The sequence below is a fragment of the Vidua chalybeata genome, chromosome 9 (assembly GCF_026979565.1).
Source record: "Vidua chalybeata isolate OUT-0048 chromosome 9, bVidCha1 merged haplotype, whole genome shotgun sequence".
Lineage (NCBI taxonomy): Eukaryota > Metazoa > Chordata > Aves > Passeriformes > Viduidae > Vidua > Vidua chalybeata.
Window position 1 is genome coordinate 28,648,738 of NC_071538.1, and position 22,804 is coordinate 28,671,541.

The following is a 22,804-nucleotide window of genomic DNA, read 5'->3' on the forward strand; positions in this document are numbered from 1 at the left end:
TCTTGGAACTTTCGTTGCCTTGCACGGGAATTTGTGCACTTGAATCATCCCTATTTTAAGTCCCAAAAAGCAGGTAATTAAAGACAGCTCAGGAGGCAACGAAGTTTGTGGGGTTTTTAGGGTGTCTTGAGATGGTCGTGTCAGCACGCAGGTGCCTACAGCTAGAGCATCCACAGAGGAGCTCATGGGTGCTTCTTTGTGAGCGATATAGAGTAAAAGTGAAGACAGTGTCGGCGATTGCCGGGCAGGGCTTACTAAAACCTTTAATTTCCTTACTTCCCAAGTGGCAGAAGTAAGTTTTTAAAGTTAAGCATAGCTTTAAATTCCTTCCTTACGGCAGCCCGGACACCTGACCCGCGGTCGCCCCTGCTCCCCTGCGCCCTGCCCCGGCACCGGCAGAGGAGAGAGGGGAGGGAAGGGAAGGAGGGGAAGAGAAGGGAGATGAGGAGGAGGCGCTTCCCTGGGAGCCGGGCAGGACGCGCCCGCCGCCCGCGGAGCGGAGCGGGGACTGCCGGGGCAGCGCGGGCACGGCCGGGCCGGCCGCTCCGAGCGGGGCCATCAACAGGAAACCCTCCGCGGGCCGGGCCGAGGCGGCGCCAGGCGCGGCCGCCTCCCCCTGTCCGTCCGTCCGTCCGTCCCTCCCCCGGCCCGGCCCGGCCCGGCCCTCCCGCGCAGCGCAGGGGCCGCTCGGCTCGGCTCGGCCCGGCCCGCGGGCGAAGCGCAGCGCGGCGCGTCCGGCCAGGCGCCCGGCAAGGCACCGAGGATGAAACTGCTGTGGAGAGCGAAAATGGTAACCGGCCGTGCCGTCCCCTGCCCTGCCGTGCCGTGCCGTGCCCTGCCGCGGGTCCCGCTGCCCGGCGATGCTCAGTGCCAGCGGTGCCGTGCCCGGTGCCGGCGATGCTGCGCCAGGGGTGTCGTGTCCGATGCCGCCGATGCTGTGCCTGGTACCGCGATATGCTGTGCCCCCTCCCTCCGCTTTCCCCCGGCTCTAAAGCTGCTTGGTTTTTTTTTCTTGTTCTTGAAATAATAGGTTTTTGGAAGAGCAAATCGCAAGCGCTTCAGATCCCTTCTTCTCAAGAGAATGAAAATGTCGCTGTGTTTTAAATGCTCTGTAGCTTCAAAGGCTCAAGGCTGTCTGCCGAAGTAATTCAGCAGTTTTAAAAGTGCGAATTCTTCCCCAAATGAAAGGCCAAAGAGATTAATTGCTGTAGAAAAGGAGGGAGGAAAGAGACGACTGCTAATCAAAACCAAACTCTTTCCTTAGAAGACTTTTTGCAGCTATTTAAAATATGTGCTAGTCTGGGAAAAACAGTTAAATGGAAAGTCAGGGTACCTCGATACCACAGGAAAGGACAGCTTGCCAAGAATATCTCCAGTGTTCCCTCAACCTAAGGGTATCCTGGATTGCTCTGATTGTTGTGTTTACTTTGTGCTGCCCATCTCCTCTGCTCTGCCTGGAGCAGGAGAGCACCTGGGACTGATTGTGGTCAGCAGAAGGGGGAAAACGTTCCTTTTCATCTTGTTTTTCTTTCTCCTTTTCCTGGCAGACCACATTTCAGGATGGGGGTGAAGAGGTAGAAGACGGAGCTGTCTACAATGTCACCCTTAAAAAAGTGCAGATTCAGCAGGCTGCCAACAAAGGAGCAAGGTGGCTGGGGGTAAGTGAGGTTAGCACGGAGGTGTTGGAGGGGGCTGCTCATGGACTTCGGAGCCGTCTCCAGGGAGCTGAATTCCACAGGAATTGTTACAATATTAACTTCCAGCAGTGACTGCTCTCATTATTAAAAAGAAAAAGAACAAAAAACAACAAACCAAACATTGAACTAGTCTGCCTGGGTCATCTGAAATAACACTCTCCTTGTGTTGACTCTTCCTCTTTTTTGACCTGTAAAAACAATTTGACCAGCTGTTGCCCTGTATCAGGTGATTCTTAGTGCAGAAATAAGGATCTTAGTTTATGGCCCGAGAAGCTGAACATTTAACAGTTATTTCAGACTGGACTATGGCTCATTTCTGCTGTTAGGAACCTATCTCAGGTCTCCAAACAAATAGTTATGTTGTTTTGACTGGTGAAGGTCCCTCAAAGTCAGCAGAACTTCCTTTGAACTTAAGGGAATATTGGTTTGGGTCTTATTTCTGTATTGCTTTCTTAGCCAGATGAGAAATTAATTGCATTTCTGCAAGAATTACAGCTCTCTACTGTTTCTCAAAGCATGGAGGCTTTAATGGTAAGTAAAATGAGCTTAAATGGACACAGTTGATTTGACATGCTGCTGAGTGCCTTCACCTTTATCAAGCCAAGTCCCCAGCTGATAAAAAATGTCCTCACTTCACTGGAATCAGTGCAGCTGGGGCCAGGTCTGCAGGAGATGCCTGTAACTTTCATAGTATTTTGTTATGTTTTTTTTTTTTTTTCCTTTGGGATCAAAGGCAGTAATAGAAGAAGTTGGCTTGATGTAGTATCCATGTTGGTATTTTAAAGGCTTTTAAAGCTGCCCTGAGATTTATATCCAGTCATTTTCCTGAGAAGCTCCTGTGACATGAAGCAATACAGCAGAGCTGAAACCAGTCAGGAGAAATAAGCAAATTCTGTCCTACATACAGATAGTGCTTAGAATCTCCCCTTCCCCTGTTTCCAAGAAGTACACAGAGTACTAATCAGAACAGATAATTTTGAATCTACTTCCTTTGAGTGGCAGATTTCCTATTTCTGCCTCCTGTTTTTACCCGGAAAAATACTACCAAGTGTATTTGAGCTCCTGCAACTTTCCCAGCTGGTTTTGTGTAAGAGGTGAAAATAATTTAGAGTGTGTCTGTGGCCCATAAACATAGTTTAGAAAAGTAGAATTTTGTTTGCTGCTTGAGCTGTGTTGTTCCTTGTAATAGAAGGGGTTTGCCAGGCCTTGGTCCTGTTCTCAGAGGAAGAGAGCATGAATATTCCTGTGGTCAGCGCCACAGCTGATGCTGCCCATCCCAACAGGAGGACCAGGGACTGCAAGGTCAGGGCAGTGACTGTCAGGTTCCTGGGGCTGCTGTTGGTTTTTTGAGGTCAGAATGTTTGTGGGGAAGGAGACAATGTGTCAGAAATCCACACCTGTTCCGGGCATAAATCTGAGACTTTGACTTTCAGTCTGGCCTCTTTCATGAGAAAAAAACCCCAAATCTTAGGTATATTATTTTAAAATATTTTGGAACATATGGGCTGTTTTTTTCCCTTAAGGTCTTCAGAACATAAAGTATTTTAAGCTCTTCTTGTGATCTTGTTTTATTAATGGCTTTTTTTGTGGTCCTGAAATCAATAAATAGCCTCTAACTCAGAGCATTATTTATGAACAGCCATCCCTGCCCCCAGCAGTTTGGCTTTGAAGAGCCAAATTGTCTCTTTTAGAACTCTCATCAGGTGACTTTTTTTTTTTTTTTTAATCTAGAGTTTATAAGGGTTTATGATTTTTTTTCTATGCTTTGAAACTCATTAGCACTAAATTAACAAGGTGTTGGATTTAGCAATGTTTGTCTTAATTCTTTTGATGGTGCTCTAAGTCAGGTTTAGGTTGAAGACTCAAGGTCAAAACCTATTTGTACATCAGCAAGTATTGAGCCTTCACACTAACAAACATAATAACTCACTTATTGATCATATGCATGCCTGGATTTACTTTTTAAAAAATGTTTTCTCAGTGTCAGTTTGTGCCCTGTAAAAGTCCACTTAGCAATATGACCCCTTCTGAAGCACTGAGCTTCTTGTGGCAGGTCAAGTCTAATAAATCTTCCTTAAAATTCTCCATCCCAAGAACCTATCCAGGGTCACTAAATGAGAGAATGGATTGTTTAAAGGCCAATTATAAGATTCCAACTAAAGCACCATAAACACTTGCCTATTGAAATACAGAAATGCCTTCCTTGTGTTTCAAACTTCTACAACTAACAAAAGTAAAAGAGAAACAGGCTGTGACTTAAGCAGGCATCAGTGGTTCCGAAACTTTCAGAAGTGTGAAGCTTTTGGATAATCACTGAATTTCTTAGCTTTAAATTTAATATTGGACATCAAAGGATGCCAATAATAGCCACTGCTTTTGTCACCACATACTTAGTCACTAAATATTTAGTGAAGCTTAAGACTTTGAGCACTAGAGCATTAGGGAATATTAAATGCTGTAGTGGGAGCTCAGTATTGTGAGAGATGCTGCACAAAAGCACTGTTTTGACTTAAAAGAACGTGCAGATGTGATATTTAGAGAGGATTGTCTGTACATACATCTTAGCTGATGATTGGTATCACAGCTTCAAAAGTTGTGTACTTTCTAGAAACACTGAGTGAGAATCCTTCCCAAACACAATGGATCCAACCAGAGAAAGCAGGAACGCAGTTTTTTTGAAAAGAGTGGGTTTTGGTGTCTCCAGGATCCTGGAGAGAGAGAGGAACAAGCTACAAAAGCCATGGAAACTGAGGTACATGGCCTGACATCTTTGTGAGAGAAAAGGATGGAGAAGTAGAGATTTATACATATGGATGGCACACACTTAGAAGAGGGGAAGAGGAGGATTTGGGGTGGACAATCATCAATTTGAATGGCATTATGTCAGGCTAGAAAAAAGGCATATTGGTAAGTGGAAGGGAAGGTTTGGGAGCGCAGCAAGGTATTTGAATGATGTCGTTAGAAAGACAATATTGTGTTTTAAAACGGTATTTTCAGAAAGAACCTGAAAAATGGGATTCAGCTTCCCTCTGAGGCTGGATGTCCAAGAGGATGGTGCTGTTGTCCGTGAAGAACAGGCACCAAAGCATAAGAGACAAATGTTCGGGGGAGCTTTGGTCTTGAACTGACAGCCAGGTACACAGAGACAAGCTGGGTCATACTGTAGCCAGAACTGGGTAAGGACAGCCAAAGAGTGGATGTAAGAGTAGATCAGCCGCTACATACCTGAATTTTTGTGGCCAGGAGCAACGTGCTGACGGTGTGAATGGCAAGGGGAGGTGAACTCCAGCCAGTGGTCTATGGGAAACAGTAAACAGCTGAAGAGAAGGGAAAAAGCAGAGGGTCGACAAGTATGTGGAGAGATGGGGGGGAGAGTGGTGCAGGAAGAACAGAGGCATGGGTGTGGTGTGGGCAGGTGGGCAAGATTACTAAAACAAAAGCAAACGAGGTTTTGAAATGCTGTGAAGTGACTGTTGTGGAGCCCCGTGGTAAGCAGCTGGAATGCTTTATCTCCCCCTTGCAGGAGTTAGGGAGGGATGGACCAGCCCTGGGAGAGGAGGGAACAGTGAGGAATGAGCCCCTGAATACCTGCAAATGTCTTTCCTATCAGAGTCCTTCATCTGGGAAGGAGTGAGGAAGAGACCTACAGTGTGTGAGTATTTAGTGGGGCAGGTCACAGGACATGCAGCCAGGAACTGGAGTTCCCCAAGCCTCAGTGCTGATTCTCCACACCTAGATGATTGCTGAGCTTTCAGGGTCCATCCTGGCCATCAAGTTTCTTGCTTTACTGGTGGATGACAAGGACTCCTCTTCCTTGAGTCTTAAATATCCAGATAACAGATAAATAGTCTGCTCACATATGGCCAGGCTGCCTGGCATGGATTACACATCTAGAGGAGATTTTAGAAACTTGGTTTTCACTTTTTGCTTTCTCTTTTTGGCTACAGCTGAACTTCTTGCTCTGGGGTTTGTTCAGGCAGAGATGGTTGCAAAACATAACTTGTCTTAAAGTGTCTTTAATATTATAATGCTGGGTGTATAGCAGAACATGTTCTTCCAAAAGTGTCAATGAACTGCTGTTAGAAGGGTGCTTTTCAGAACCTTAAAATGCTAAAAGAGGGAAGAGTTGAAAAGTAGCAAATCTATCACTTAATATTTGTGTGTATTCTTAGCACTGCTATTGTTTGATAATTACCTTTTTGGGAAATTTTGTGGTGTTTTAGAAAGACATTTTAATTTTTTTTTTTTTTTTTTTTTAGTGTGAGTGATTGCCTTGCACTGAAAACTGCATGTGACCACAAGTTTGGCTTCTAAACACATCCACAGTCACATACATTGGCAGGAAGCTTGTGCTGGAGAGTTCAGACAGAAAAACATTGCAAAAACTTGTGGCTAACTAATATGTATCCCAGTTGGGACCTGGGACACAACCATCTCTCTGACTTGATCAATATGTCAGAAAAGAAGCTTTAGTCTGGATTTCTTTCTTTCCAGCACAGACCTCCTAACTGTGGGTTGAGATTTAAGTGGTGCCTGGAATCATCAACATTTAGGAAGAAGTAAAACCTCACATTTTCTCTGAGCCTGCTCCTGCCCTCTCATGTGCCCTTCTGAGCCAGCTCTTTCTTTTTCATCTTACCCTTAGATCCCAGATGTTCTGGTCAAGTGCAGTTTCCTTTGGAAGCAGCAGGCTTGGCTGATCACTGTCCTTGCTGCAGCTTGCTGTTTTGTCTCTTGATTTAGAGCATGTGTTGGTCGCTTTTGGCTAAAGCAGACTCCCTCTGCTAAATCAGGTTCCCTCAGCCTGTCCTGACTGCCCAGACCAAGGCCAGGGTGTAGTTCTGGCCATGTATTTGGCAGAAGCAGAAAAGCAGCTCCCAAGGAGCTGACAGGCTTCCTGCAGAAACTGAGCTGTGCTATTGTCCACTCCAGTCTCCGAGGAGCTGCCTTGGAGAAGGAAGAAAGATGGGATGTGCTCATACTGGTTTTGCTTGGGAGAAGATGCCTGTTGGGTGCTGCAGACCCACAAAGTAGTGTATTCTGAGGGAACGGAATGATTTTACCTATAGACAGGTACTCAGTTATCCAAAAGAAAGCTTTGGCATCTCACTCAGCTTGTGTTTTGGTTTGGAATAGGCTCTTTCCTCCTGTCCTTCCTTCACTTGTGGGCATACTAGTACCATGGTACCATTCATAGCCCTTATTAATAACTTCTCATGGAATATTTTTCTCCTTGCTTCCTGGTTTAGGTTCCAGGGATATCCTCAGTAGCAGTCTTGGATACAGTCATCATCTGGTTAATAGAGGCTGTGTGTGCAACAGGCACTCAAAAATGGAAACTGAGCCCATTAAGAGTTCTAAAAAGGAAGCCTGAAAGATTACTGTCCATTACTTTGCCAGTTCCAAATCCACAGTGCATAATTAGAAGGGTGACTGGCTTTGTAGCACAGTGTTATGCTCTCAGTTGAGTGTAAAACCTCCCACTCCAAGCTGCCAAAGCGTGACAGTGCTTTAATCCTGTGGTGTTACGAAGGCTGCATTAGGGCTGGGATACCCTGGCACAGCCACGAGGAACTGGGGAGAGACAGGAGCAGCCTCCCTTGCTGGGGCTGTGCAGGGGCACCTCTTGCTAAGGATTCTCATATTAAGTGGAATAACAAGGGTTAAGGGAGCCTCTTGAGTAAAGCTGCTGGAGACTGTTCTGTTGCTGCACTCGTTGTGTGTCTCTGCATTTTGGATATCTCCCAGCCAGCCTGTTCATGGACAAAACTTGCCCTTGGCATTTACCTGTGACATGCAGGGTTAGAATGACATCCTGTGCTGTAATTGCTTTCCCCTGGGAATTCCTCTGACAGCCAGGATGACTGTTTTTTTAAACTCTGCTATTTGGATGCTGCAGGTTCTCCCTAAATTCCAGTGCCTTAACTGTCTTGCTGCTGACATCACTAAGTGTTATCTTGCTTGCTTTTTTTAAGAAGCTGTAAGTGAAAGGAATAAGCCCCAAATTTTGCTTGCTCTGCAAAGGAACTGGCACTTTCTTTCTGAATGCTAGATGTAGGTCACTTGTTGGGTTAAGGAAGAGTTGGCAAGGAATGTGGCTATGTGTCATCGGAAAGCCTGTGAGATGCAGCACATGAACTGGACTGAGGTGTTGTACAGAGAACAGCCCTGGAGAAACCATTAGTTTCACTGTTTGGGTTTTGATGCCTTCATTTAAGGAACAGGCTGAAGCATTTCAAGTATGTTAGTCACACTTGGATTTAAATTTAACCTTGGTAAAGCTAATTAAAAATGTGTCTAAATGCATGCTTTGAACTTGCATCTTCTGCTACTGCTGTTCTTTAAATATATAATTTCCTTTAGCCAGCACTGTAAAGGGGTGCACCTGCATGAATAAGCCAGCACAAAGTAGTCAGATCATGGCTTAGCCCCTTGGAGAAAACAGAGTTATTTTGTGTAACAGGGGTAAATAAATGCCAACTTGGTGTGGATCCTGCTCTTCCGTGCCTTTGTGTAGTCACTGTATAGTGGCTTGTAAAGCAGGGGCAAAAGGTGTGTGATGTCTTAGTGTTAATACCACATTAAGATAGTATCAGAGATTGTGAAAGATGATTCCTAAAAGGAATTGGAACCTCATTCCTGCTCACCAGCAGTTGTCTCTGGGAAGGTGTCATGGTTTGCTCCTGCAGTCTCCCAAAAGTACTTTTGCCCTTGATTCACCCCAAAAAGCACTATGTTCAGTGGCCATACAAGCTCTTCAGAAATGACTTGTAATTCTTCCTGGGTGGTACACTAGCATGTAGGGCTCAACTATAGAGTCTGTGTTAAGTTTTTACACCTTATGAAATAAGCATTTTATTGACTATGAGAATATGTGTTTCATTTTAATTTTTTTTTTTTAATATTTAAAGGAAGTTTAAAAGCCATAGTGAGGAATTCTGTGTTTTGGATATGGAAATCCATTTACTGTTTATGGAAATCCTTTTACCTTGGACCAAACTGAACTCATGCTAATGTCTGAATACTATACTTCAGTTTAGCACCATGCCACCAACAGGGGACAATTTAGGGACTGCAAGGAAAGCAGAAACATCCAAGTGATAATGGTCTTGCATTCTTACAGCACCTTTCACCCAAATAACTTTCAAAGCATGGTTGCAGGTTTTCTTCAGGTTGACTATGTTGGGTGTTGTAATGTAACACAGCACAAGAGTAGGATTTGAGTAGGGACTGAAATTCAGCCTCAGTGCTGTGGCCTGGGTTTGGGAGATTCCCCTTTCATCGGGAAGTGGAAAAGAGATGGGGGAAAAAGTGTTTCTGGGACAATGTGACTTCAAAAAGGCTGGGGTTTTGAGGCTGCTGAAGGGTTTGAACCATTAAAAAAAGTCGTGGGAGATGGATTAGCTGTCAGAACTGCATGGTAATATTTATTTAGTGGCTTCATACTGTTATCACATGGATATCTTCTTCACATGTGGCACATGCAGCAAGGAGCAGCTGCTTAGCAAGGCACAGCAGCACATGGAAACAATTTAGGACCAGAAGTGAATTAATTAAAACCACCTAGAGAGAAGACCTGGACTTCTGAGAATCCAGAGTTCTGTGGAAGCATTTGCCCCCCATGCTACAGCAGTTGTGAAAGGAAGCTCAAATATTCAGTTACAGCAGGGAAGGGGGGAGTGAAGCTTAGAAAATAGTGTTAGGGAGATGACAGTAACTCCTCGCTCGTTCCTGGTGCTTGTTCCCTCATCTCAAAGGTAGGAGAACTAGAAAGGGCATCCACAGGTGGAAAGGGGTTTGGAGACACCAAAGAGGTGAGGACTGTTACATTGGTGTCTTGGTGCAACTGGGGTTGATGTGCAAGTTTAACAAAAAATCCTCACAGGACTGAGGCTCCATTCTGGCAATGAATAGGAGGATATAGGAAAAGCCTTCAGAACAGTGAGTGGAGAAGGGACATGTTACCTCCAGGGTGGTTTTGAAAGCAAGGGGGGGAAGAAATTTGTGATTTTACATTGTGTGTAATTAACCCAAAGGGACTTGCTGCTGGCAGAAGTAATCGAGTCCAGTCAAGTCCAGGAGGATTCAGAAAGGATTGAACATTTATATAAATAATGAGAAAAAATGCATGAGATTCAAAACATAAGACATTAATTGTTGTGATTTAGGGATAAAACAAACATGTCCTGCAGCTGAGAAGAATCTTTTCCTTCAGACTTGTTATTCTGAATGTTATGCATGTTATTTCTTCACCTTCCTCTATAGCATCTGTTTAGAGGAGGGAAAACCTCTAGTTCAGTTTAAAATGACAATTATTATGTGTGGCTGTTTATCAAGTTCTGGTTCCAATTTGTTTGCAACAAATGTTTAATGAGGGAGAGTAAGATTGAACACAGGTACTTATCAAAAGAATCATGAGGACTTCAATGCCCAGGAGGTGTCAGGGCCATATTGCCATATGGTACAGGAGTTTGATGTGGGCTGATTTTCCAGCAGCCCTGCAACCTCCTCCTGGTTAAGGAAAACTCTGGGTGTTCAGATCTTGCTCTTTTTTATGTGTGTAAAGCAAAAGTTTGTGTCTGTGCAGTTTTAGACTCTGCAAAAGTAGGAATTGTGTGGGTTGCCCTTTGCTTTCCCCCATTCAGCTTCACAATAGCTGCTTTAAAAATGAGCCAGCTTGAACAGAGCAGGGTACTCTACATGTGGGCTCCTCAGACATTTTTTGTTTGCTTTTTGTTGTCACTTTCAAGCACTGTGCTGAAATATGTAATGTTCTACCTACTGTAACCTTTCAGGTATTTTCTCAGATCTGTGTGCCACCATGGGACCTCTGAGGGTAGGACTTTCAGCAGACTTTTTTTCTGGCCTCTCACATTTATCTCTGTTTAGTTGCATAAGCCATCTGTTGCACATCAGAGTGTAGCTTGCCTTCAGCAGCCTTGGCAATCAAAAAAAGAGATTTTGGCAGCTGCACCTCAGGTGTGAAGCTTTGTGCCACTTTGCATGGTGACATTCACTAACCTTTTGCTTTTCTGGGTTGCAGACTGATGGAGTTCTGACTTTTTCCTCTGTGCCACCTCCATGGCTGTCCTGCACATGGCTATGACAGCAGCCTCCAGTGCTGCCCCCGGGCCACAATGGCATTAAGGAGATGTAGGCATTTCAGGTGCTTTTGTCGAGTAATCCTGTTCTTACAGTGTATTTCATCTATTTTTTCTCTTCTATTCTTCCACCTTTTTTGGTTTGAAAGCAGTTTAAAGGATTATTTTCTTCCCCTCCCACCCTCTCGCCTGCTTTGTACTGCCTTTCTCCCTACAGGGACTCAACCTTTCTTCCAGTCAGTAGCTGTTTCTTCCTTTCTGGGGAGTGCATGGGCTCTCTGTGCAAGTAAAACAACATGTTTTTATTACTAAGTGGCATTTTCCATTGAAAGATCTCAGAATGACTGAACAGTATGGAATGACTAAATACTTTGAGATAGCCCTTGGGCTTCAAACTGGAGACTTGTGGTAGATCTCATTAGACTGCCAGATCCCAGTGGCTCCGTGTTAGTGTCTACAAATCCTAAAGCAGAAATAGACCACCACATTAGAGCTAGCTAGGGTTTTATGCCCTCCTAAATATAGTTCATGCCTCATGCAAGCTTGAATGTATTGAGTAAATGGAGTTTTTGTTTTGACTCAATTTGAGTGCAGAATTTCCTTCAGTTGTTTAGAGGATTCCTGTGGATAGAACTTGTCAGATGAGGTTCATAACATTTCAGAGATGTGTTGGTGTTGGGATGCAAACAAGTCAGTGCACTCATCTGGATTAGCTGTTGTCTTCAGTGCAAAATAAATTAATTAACTAAATGCTCCTGAGGTGCATTTGAAACCTACCTTTAATATTCCATGTGAACCCAGCAAGAAAATTATTATGAAGATATACCTTTGCTTTTGTTTGCTTGGTTTGTAGTAATCTCTGGCTGTACTTCTGATGCATTTTGTGTTTCTTAGAGTAGAAACCCTTTAGGGCAGGGCCGGTGTCTTTGGTTTGGAGATGGCAGCCCATTGTGCTGCTGTTGGAAATGCCCCACGAGTAACAACAGCCTGTTTCACTTGGAAGGCAGATCTTAGGCCTTTGCATTCCTTCCATGGAGTGCTTTGGATTGATTCTGGCTGTGCTCCAGACTCCTGGCTCTCTGGAGCAGAGAAAATGTGAATGAACTCTTGCACACTTACTTAAAGCATGAGGCTTGCATTCTTCCTGCAAAAACAGGCACTTTGTTCAGGAAAACATCAGGTGGTCAGGGAGAACAGGACAGGGAAGAGCAGAGGTATGCTATTAACTCCTGGTGGGTAGTTAAACAACAACCCTCTCAAAAAAGAAGAAAAATCAAACCAATGTGGACAACTTTTTTATCTGGCATTTTTTCTTTCTTTTTTTTCCCTTACTTGCAAGCTATGCTTACTTTGCATTCTGACTCAATACTTCCACATAATTATGTGTTTTGATTTATGTCCATTGCCTAAGGATTTCAGTCCAAGTGCAAGCAGCATTCTTAAACCAAAACACAAGTATCTGCAGAGGGTTCAGGGCGAGCTCACACTGCTTGTGCTGGGGCAGAAGAGGAGTGTTCACCACTGGTGCTGTAGTTGGGAGAGTGCACTAATTTGTGTAGGTGTGTGGTGGTTCAGTTGTCACACATCTCTGTTGGTCCATGTTTCTGTTGGTGAAATACAGAATTTCTCATGGAGAAAGTACCTGTACAACTGGGACAAGGATGTAGCCATGGCTTGCAGACACACATGTAGCCAAACACAGTCACTCCGTGGCTCTGTAGGGGGTGTGTGTGCAAGAGAAGAACACCAGCAGATACCATACTTCATCCCTTGAGATGCCTAGATAATATAGTAAAAATGCAGTTTGGCCTGACTGAGTTAATATTTTTGGACTCTTTCAGCACATAAATAAATATTCAAGCTGGTAACACTTAATATTAGGAAACATTAGCTTCCTATTACTGCTTTTTCTACTCAGACCCCACCCTGAAGAGGCCTCTTAGTTTCAAAACAAAGTAAAAAGCACAGCCATGGGAATGAAGTTTAAAAGGCAGTTTAGGTGTGTTTCCATGCTATGGTCATACAAGTGGTTACTGAATACTAACCCATTTCTTCTTAAAATCTTAGAAAAATTTGGCATTAGAGATTGCTCACAGTAATTATTAGGAGACATGTAACAGCATTTCTTGGGTATTTGTTGTTCCACAAAAATACCTTGTTCCAAGTTCAGTTTACTTGAAAATATGCATCAGTCTTCTGCTCAGTATTTTCTTCTCTGTCAGAAGGCATTTCATCTCCCCTCACCTACAATTTAATTTCCAGCTGTTCATACTATTAGTAATTTATCACTCTTGCCTTGTTGTTTATGCTGGATACAATGGCAGTTTACACTGATTTCCTGACTCAGTATAAATTTAATTTCTGTGTACTGCTTGAGCAAGCTTTACAATGTGAAAGGAGAGCCAACAATACAATTAGGATGAATAAAAGCATTTTGGGTTATGTAATATGCATTTGTGCTACTATTATGCAACAGAATTATTACTTGTGGCATCCTTAAATCCATTTTGAATTTAGCACTGTTGCCTGCTGCCTCATACAGGACCTTCTTTGTTTCTACTGACTGAGCAGAAAGTGATGATGAGCTCCACAATTAATTTAAATTACACTTCTGGAAGCGGATAAAAAATAGTGTGACTTGACACAGGACAAGTATTCTGTTGGTAGTCAAAGATCATGATACCAGATGAAATCTGTCTGACTGTGTTAGTGGTAATATCAATCATCCCCTCTTTTTGCTACACTTGGTATTTATTAAAAAATGACAGCGTATTTCAGCATTTTCCATGAAAGAAACATGGCAAAGGGCTTTCCTGACCATTGTTGCACAAACAACATTTAAATAACAGCTTTCCTCTGGCATTTTTTAGGGTAGGCATAGAGTTGTCAGTTTTAACATCAAGACAGCTTAGAAGTATTGTATATAAATACAGAATTTGCTGTGCAGTGAGACTGAACCTTTCAGTATTTGTCAGGTGGCAGGTGCACTGTACCTATCCCTGTACTCTATAATCAGAGCCACAAGAAGCTGTTTCCGACTCAGTGAAGTGTTTGAGTTGTCTGCCACCTTTTACACTTGTTTTCTTTGCTCAGCACCTCTCTCTTATGGTTCCCAGTAAAGGTTCCTGGGTGCTTTGGCACCTCCAGATTTCCAGGGCAGACTGGAAGCTGTGAGAGTGTGGGGAAGGAGGAAGAGGAGTTCAGATAAAGGCTGTGAACAGAAGCAGTAATTGCTCTTTCTGGGGCAAAGGGGAGCTGCCTCAACTGCCTTTACCTCCTTGAGGACCTTCTGTAATCCATACCTGGAAAAGCTCTTAGTAGTTTTCACAGATAATCACTGCTTGCTTTACGCAAGTCCCAGGAGACTTTGTAGAGCTCTTCTCTCAGGGAGACACTGTGTAACACTTCCTTTGGCTCCAGAAGTCAAAATATCTTAGAAAATGAGCTGATTGTACTGCCAAAATGGGCACTAAAACCCATTTCCTTGCCTTCATCCTAGTGCTCTGCTCACTTAGCTGTTTATTATTCTGAATATTTATTTACTGCTTGGTTTGGAGATTGGACATTTTGGTGTTTCTGGGCAGTGAAGAGAGGAGGATACTGAGTTATACAAATAATTTTCTTCTAATAGAGAAGGACTTTGGGAAGATACGTAGTACAGGACACATTTATTTACTGGATTATAAGAGTGTCTGTAGCAAAATGTAATTTGATGACAGATTTACCTCCAACAATGTAAGATGCACATGACTAAGAGTCTTACCTGACTTACTGGTTTCTTTTTCTTGCTTTTCAGTTTCAAATTAGGAACTTGCTAAGCTTCAGTGTCCAATCAAAACCACCACAAGGAATATTTCATAATAAAAGCTATGAAAATAATACATCCCTGGCATGCCTAAGAGGGAACAGGATTGTGGTGAACTGCAGATCTGTGAAACATGACAAACAAAAAAGAAACATCAATAATCTGATGATTCAGGTTCAGTTAACACAATGACAACACCAAGTCTGATGAGAGAAGGGGGTGAGAGGCTTTGTATTGGTTTTGGTAAAAGTCTTTCTAGCAAGAGAGGTGAGAGGGAGCTTTTTGTAGGTAGGAAGTGACAAGAAGGTAAGTGCATAAATTGTACAAGGTAGAGATGGATATCTGGAGCTATTCAGGTGATTTTTATTTTTTTCCTTTAAAAACCTTGTGTGCTGCACAGTGAACCTCCTGGGTGACTTGATTCTCAGTGAATAATATAGCTACGTTCCTTTGCTGCACAGATGCTTCTGGGTGGGTAAATGCAGACCAGGAATTTCTATGTTCCCATGGCTGGATAAGCTCCAACATTTGTAAGACCTGCACAAAGCCATTTTAACCTAGACCTCTTTGAAGATTCAGTTTAGTAATGCACTTGCTAAAACTCCTTTAGATGCATGGAGGGAGAGGTGATTTGTGAATTAGGCTTCTTTACTTGTGCTTTGATTCGTGTAGAGCTGGTCCCACAAAACTCACCGATATCCAAATGAGCCAAAATTTGCATCGCTTCAGAAGGTGTGAGAATGCACAGCTCAGCACCACGGAACTTATTTCTTATTTTCCCCAGAGTGGCTTTCAGTAGCTGCAAGGTGTCCAAGTGAAAAGGTTCAAACTGAGCAGCAGCATTTGTGCAAGAGGCTTTTTCCCTTTTCTCTTTTTCCCCACTAAATCTGCCTCACAGCTTTTGTGACTGTTTGCCAGTGCTTCAGACAGATACCAGCCAGGCTGTGAGCTCGGAGGAGAAAACAAGAATGCCTTTTGTGTCATGATCATGGAATTAATTGGTCCTGGAAACTCTGGGTCGCTGCCAAGAATGGGTATTTATGTGGCAAGAAAGGAAAGGAAAAGGGCGGAGCTTTGGAAATCCAGGAATCCCCCTCATTTTCGGCGTTTAGGAAAGAGTTCATAAACTTACTTTGGCTTTTGAGTTTGGTGCAGTCAGTATGGTTTTGTCTGGGTTTTTTTTGTGGTTATTTTTGTTGGATTTTTTGTTTGGTTTGGTTTGTATTTGTTTGTTTGGTTTGGTTTTTTATTGTTTGTTTTTAACAGTATCCAAAACGAGGAAATGAGAGTTATTGAAGTGGAGAGAGTTCTGTGGAGAGCTCTGGCGTAATTTTATTTCATTTCATTTCCAAGTGCACTGTAGGATAAAAGCATCTGCCTTTGTCTGCAGGACATCCGCCGCTGGCCACCCAAGCACTGCACTGCCAGCCACGCTTTCCTAGGCTGGATATTCTGCCCCAAATTCGCAGTTTTGCCCCTGCGGACTGTTTTCTGTGCTGGCAGCTGGGCACGGATGTTTCCTAAGCTGGATATTCTGCCCCAAATTCGCAGTTTTGTCCCTGCGGACTGTTTTCTGTGCTGGCAGCTGGGCACGGAGCTTTCCTAGGCTGGAAATTCTGCCCCAAATTCGCAGTTTTGCCCCTGCAGACTGTTTTCTGTGCTGGCAGCTGGGCACGGAGCAGTGCTGGGTCTGCAGGGCCCTGACTCTGCCGGGCCCACAGAGCTGAGGGCGGGGATGGGAGCGGCCTGGCCCAAAACCACTTGAAATACTTGTGACTCTGATTGATAAGATTAGCCCAGGCACTGCTCTGTGGCATTGTTTGGGCGAAGTCGCCACTTCTCAGAGGGTTTTTTTGTTCCGCAGTCATGCGGTGGAGCTGGGGGTCGGTGCGGATGAATGTCAGCTGCTGTGGGTCTGTCTGCCGCTTCCTCCGCTCAGCTAAAAACTCCATCGAGGGCTTTGGTGGAAGGAAACGCTTTGGCACAAAAGTTCTCAATGTCTTTGCAGTTGTTCTTTACCAAAATACTTGACTAAGACAGCTAAACAACTTCTGTTTCATCTGTCTTGCTGTTTTCTTTAGTGATGTGTGTCTGCATGTTGAAAAAAGGATATTTGAGGTTTTTCTTATCATAGACTGACATTATGGATGCGTATACATCTGGAGCTTTTTGAGTACCATAAGTCAGCTTTTCAAATTCCATGATTTGATTTTTCCTTTTTTTTTTTTTTTTTTTTTTTTTTTATTTCCCCCAAGGATAAGTGTAAATATTAAAGATACATGTTGTGGAACATGTGTGTAAGGAAGCAATATGAAAAAAATAAGGTTAAAATCACAAAAAGCATCTAATTTCTATTTTCAGAAGGTTAAAGTAGGCTCATATTTAGAAAAAAAAGTGGGAATCTTGATTAGAGTGCTTTATTTTGAGTTAATGTTCAAGTTACTGCACTTCAGGCACTTTTATTCCAACATAGGGTGTCTGTCCAGTAAGTTAATAAAAACAGAGTGGAATACTCTCCATCTGGAAAAGCTATAAGTTTCAAGGAAAGTGAAAAGCATTTAAGAACCTGTCAAAATTTGTAAAAATGCATTTAAAGTGCTAGTTAGATGCTCCTGAAAAAAAACTGCAGAATTTCTGATAAAACGAATCTGTAGTGGAGTGGTAATGTTTCAAATGACTGAGCCTGAAGAAATTTGCTACCTCCTTTTCTTATTGTTCATCCCAGTTTTAGTATTTTTTCCAGTCTGCGTAATGAAAAACAATTAGATTGACTTCATCCCACGATTCTCACTTCCAGAAACTCAACAGATAATATTTGCATTGGAAAAAACCTGTGCAGAGCAGTGGGTTTTTTTGGGTGAAAGCATTTCTTTCCAGTGATATTTCTAAGACAATGACTACAGTTCTGTATGTCTGTTAGGGTAGCAGCCTGGTTCTGTACTGATCAGAGTTTTAACTTTCCTTTTTTTCCTTGAGTCTCTAATCCCTCTGGCTAGGCTGTAGCATTTATTTAGGCACTGGTGGTGTTTATAGTTAGTTTATATTCCCACTGGAGCTCAACAGGTAGTGTTTGGAGGAAGCTTTTCAGCCTGGATGTGTTTTGGTGTGTGCACGGAGCTCTCTTGTTTCAGCTAGAACTTTATACATAGGTAATGTTTAGTGCTGTAGAGCTGTAAGATGATCACCTTAAAGACAGTGGGCCCCTCTGAAGGTACAGCATTGCCAAGGGTTAGTAAAGTTGTTGCAATTACCCTACATCAGTACACACACAACCTCAGAAAATAGAGATTTGCAAGGATATAGCTCCGCTTAATCTTTCTACGTTTGCTTTTGAAAGATGCTGTCTGTCTTGTAGGAAGCTACTTGCTCATCACTTACACTTGCAGATTATCAAGGTTACAATCTGTTGCTTGAAAAATCAAAATGAGATTCTAAAAAGACATAAATCAGATTATAAAATCCCATATCTGTTTGTTTTAGAGGACCAAGAAAATGTTACCGAAGCCCTGAAATGTTGAGGTCTCTGTTAGACCACTGGACATGGTGCTGAAGGAGACAAAGGGGAGCTGGAGAGCTTTTTTTTGTTCTTTGGGTGCACAAAACAGTGCAAAACTGGTGTCATTTCTTGGTACCACTAACAGTGGTCACCATTCACCCCTGTCAGAAATTGCAGAGAGCTTTAGGAGCGTTTTTTCATGGCAGTGAGTAGAATGTTCCTCTGAGCAGAGAGCTCTAAAGCAAACATGAAAACTCCTTTGCCTTTGGGTAGCCTGGTTGTGTCAGTGAAGAGATGCCCTCTTGATTAAATCCAGACTGAGCAGTTTCCTGTTAGCATGAAACTCAGCCCACAAGGTCTTGTTCTCAAAGCCTGTTATTGAGCTTGTCTGCCAAGTCCCTTTTCCTTTTAAACTTACAGGCAGAATTGCTAAAATAATACAAATACAAGCAATCCCACAACTCTCACAATGATTTCTAACAGTCTGATATTTTGCTGACAAAGTTTTAGATTTTTTCAGAAACGGGGTTGGTTTTGTTTTGCTTTGGTGGGATTTTTTTGGGGGGGGGTTTGTTTATTTTTAACATTCTCCCGACATGATGTCTTGGGGAAGTTGTAGTGTTGCAATTAATGGAAAATTTTGTGCGTGTATCAGTCTTGGAAGCAGATTCTGCCCTTGTTTTGAATGTACTCACATGAGAGAATGAGAGGGTTTTATGAGCCCTGAGTGAATATGCCCGTAAACCATTACACTGTGAGTGGGGCAATCTGCTGAATCAAAAATTAAAGAGTTAAATACAGCGGTGCAGACTTTCTTCCCTGTCTGAAAGTGGTTGTATTATGTAACTAGTTATTTTCAAATGTGTATCACAATTGTAAGATGAAGAGTTAGCGAGAAAATTGCAAGGGTTTTTTTTTATGCAACCAAGTTTTGCTTAAGGAAAATTTGAATGTAAGAGAGTTACATAGTGGTAACAACATATCCTGTTAATAATTTTTCCGTAATGACAGTGTCATATGTAATTCCAGATACACTTTTAGTTCATTTTCATAATTCATATATTTCCAGATGCACCTTTAAGTCAGATACATTGCAGGTTATACACCTTTTAAAGATCCATGGAACAAAATGTAGCAAAATATTTCCCTGCCTAGTGTGTTTTTTTAAATACAGACAGTAATGTTGTATTTTAATGTTGCAGCAAGGGTTTGTTGGATCTCATGAAGCTGGGAAATGAGATAGCAGAGCTTTGTAAATAATATTAGCGACAGAACTTTAGAATGATGTTAAAGACATCTATATTGTTTAAAACTGAAAAGGATGTCTATTAGAAACAATTCCAAAGCAGTGGAGGGTAGTGATGTAAATAGGAAGTAGGTGGGGTATCTCTTTAAATTATCTTATTAATAGATTATTTTTTTCCTTTGTGTTTCGCCAGTATCCCGAGCCAGGGTTGGTAGTGACTGTCATTAACAAGCTGTCTTTGTGCCCTCAGTATCAAGGTGTTTGAGCAAATAATGGACATTTTTAATTTACAATCCCATTTTTTCCCACATATTTTACAAAATAGAGTCACGAAAATACTTTTTTGAACTGCCCTCTAAATAATGACATCATTTAAGGAAATGTTCTTTCAGACTCAAAGCAGGGTGTAAGCATTTAAAACAAATGCTGTTTAAAAAACATACCCACACAAAATTCCAAACCCTAAATTTATGGACAAATATTATGCCAAGTGGAAACTCTAAGAGAAAATTAGAATGTTAGAATGCCTTGTTTGCAAGATGAGTTTGACACCCTCCTTGCAAAAAGTATCTTGAAATGTTTTTGCACCAAATGTGTTCTGACCTTGGGTCCTGTGTGACACCTCAAAGTTGGTATTTTCAGCAAGGGAATCGCAAGTGCCAGTGCTTAAGTTATGGTCAGTTTTCATGTTTATTCAGAAGTTAAATGAAACACTGAATTATCACTTTTATTCCCTTCGGTAATGTTACTCTTTGTGGGATAATGGATTGTCTTTTAGATACTAATATATGGTGGAATGATGACTTAACTTGATAGTGGTCACACTGTAAAATGTGTTTTTGAGCATGTCAGAAAAATATTTTAAAATAAAGTTACTTAAAAAAGCCATTATTTTATACAGCATTTGGTGCTTGGAGAGCACCAAAAATCAACAAAATCATTTATTAATGAGTGATGGCCAATTCCTGTGCAAAGATAGGATTTAATCTCTGTCAGGGATCTGTCTCCTGCCTGATTTTTGTGCTTTTTATTTCCTTTTGTAGGGTGAAGGAGACCAGTTACCCCCAGAGCACACTGTCAGACAGTATGAAACATCCAAGATCAGGGCGATAAAAGCTGGAACTTTGGAGAAACTGGTGGAGAACCTTCTCACAGCTTTTGGAGATGCGGATTTTTCCTACATCAGCATCTTCCTTGCAACATACAGGGCCTTTGCTTCTCCCAGGGCAGTGCTGGAGCTTCTTCTGGACAGGTAAGAGCCACTGCTGTGCAGTGGAAGTGCACCCATCCTTTACACCACAGGGGAAAGCTGTCAGGAACTTCTTCCCTTGCTTTTAGTGGGCATGGATTTGATAACCTGTTGTCAAGAATACTGCAAAATCCAGAATTTCTGCATAAAGATCCAGTCTCTAAATGCATTGCTGCTCACATCCCAACACTCATCAAAGCATACGTAAGGAAAGTGTGCCATGTCTGGCTGCTAAAGAACCCAGCTGGACCAACACAGCAAAATTAATTCAAGTTTTCTCCAAAAAACCCAACAGAATGCATGGGCTGCAAAGTCATAGCTAGAATAGGTTCCAAAATTTTGTTGGATACCAGTGTTTTTAGACCTAGCTCTTCTGTTTGGGGGCTGCTTATTCAGAGCAGGGATTGTACAAACACAAGAAAGAATTTGCTCTCCCGTTCTGTTACGTCACATGAATATGCAGCCAAAAATTTTTGCAGATAGCCCAAGAACTGCTAAATGTTATAAGAACAGCTTTTATGGTCAGACTTTAAATTATGGCTGCTGTGTCTGCATAAATGCTTGGAACACACAGCAATAGTTTCTCACCCTAAATCCTAACTGAAACATGGCTGGGTCAGGGGTGCTCTTATTTTGGGAGTGTCGTATTTGTTGCACTTTCAAAATCTGTGATTCACAGAAATGGTTGATCTGGCATGAAGTAACTAGGACAGAGAAGTAGCATAAGAACCCCTAGGGTTTGATTTTGGCTCTTCCACTAGGTCGATAAGGAAACAAGGCATGGATAAATTATCTGTGCTTTTCTATCTGAAAAGGATAATCCTGGCTGTTTTGTAGGAATGCTGTCTGGCTCAATTAGTAAAGATAATAATAATAATAATAATAATAATAATAATAATAATAACCTGACAGCTAAGCAGTCAGCTGAGAAAAGAGCTGCCATCCTGGAGAGTAGACTTGGTTACAGTTACATTGACTGTTCTGTGCTTTGTCTCTCAGTCCATCCCAATTCTGATTCAGAATGTGAGAGATTATAAAAATTGACAGTGGGTACCTACAAGAATATAAAAACATTGAGGCTCTAAGGAAGTTGGTCCTGCCTTCCTCCTCTCACACTGATTTAAAGAGGTGAAAATGTCTGGAGAGGGCAGGAAAGCCCAGGAGAACTGTAGAACAGTTCCATAGAACAGTTCTCCATAGAACAGAACTCTCTTTTCTGAGCCCAGTTTTGATCTTGCTGGCTTCTGTACCTCTCTGAGCAACTTCCAATATCCCCTTCAGAGGAATAGGCTGCCTGATCTTGTCAGCATCATCCCCAGCCTTTTTTAATACATGACAGGATCTACAGGAAATCCTAGGAGGTTACCACTTCCTTCCCTTCTCACAAATCATAGGAGCGTAGTGCTTAAGAATCCGTGGATGTTTCTCTTGGCTTTTTGTGTATCATGGAGAGTCTAGAATTTTATGGCTTGGGAGAAAAAACAGATTAAATTTAAGCTATAAAAGTTAGAATGATATACATGTAGCTGAGGAGTATGGACTTGTGAAGAAAAGCAGATGTTATAAGGAAAAAAACTGAAAAAAAAAGATGGATAGTAATTGATTTTAACCAGCTTGATTTTCATCTCTAGATTAGTTGAGAATAAGTAGCCCAGAGCCTGCATTTTTGCAACTTTGTTTTTAGTGACACTTTTTTATAATCAAGAGTACAGAGACTAAAGTGGGTGTCAGTGCATAATTTGTGTTTTGTTTTGTGTGCCAGTGAAGAAATAATGAAAAAGGGAATCTCTTTAAAAACAAAAAAAGGCAGCACGGTTTTGGCATTTGTTGTCAGTGTTAGTTTCATCTGAAGAGCTTGAGCCCTGTCTCTTATTCTTGGGGATAGAGCAGGGTTGCGGAGTAAGGGACCGATTAGAAATGCTGAGCTCTTCTTGTTTGGTCCAGGAGAAAACAGTGATGTAACCAGATCAAAAAAGGCCCTTCCAGCTTTTTACAGGTGAACAGCTCCTTGGGAGAGAGGAGGAGGGAACAGCATCCATATCTTTTGCAGGATATTTTATATTGTAGGGACATACTCACTGAAAAACCTCTTCCACAATGTATTTGTGGAAGCTGGATCACCCTCGAGCCCAGGGCATTCAGTTTCTGCTGGATTTGCTGTGGATACAGTGCTGCAGAATTGTCTGATGAATGTGTTAGCCTTACACAAA

The 22,804-nt window shown here is 42.2% G+C and overlaps 1 protein-coding gene across 1 annotated transcript in view; it reads left to right on the forward strand.

Moving 5' to 3' along the window:
- Nucleotides 1–691: 691 nt before the first annotated feature.
- Nucleotides 692–22,804, forward strand: part of RGL1 (ral guanine nucleotide dissociation stimulator like 1) — a 53,906-nt gene continuing 31,793 nt past the window's right edge. The window contains exons 1-3 of the mRNA XM_053950484.1: nucleotides 692–790; nucleotides 1,548–1,658; nucleotides 20,389–20,597. Of these exons, the coding sequence (XP_053806459.1) occupies nucleotides 764–790; nucleotides 1,548–1,658; nucleotides 20,389–20,597 (347 nt within the window). The 5' untranslated portion in view covers nucleotides 692–763. The remainder of the gene's footprint in view (nucleotides 791–1,547; nucleotides 1,659–20,388; nucleotides 20,598–22,804) is intronic.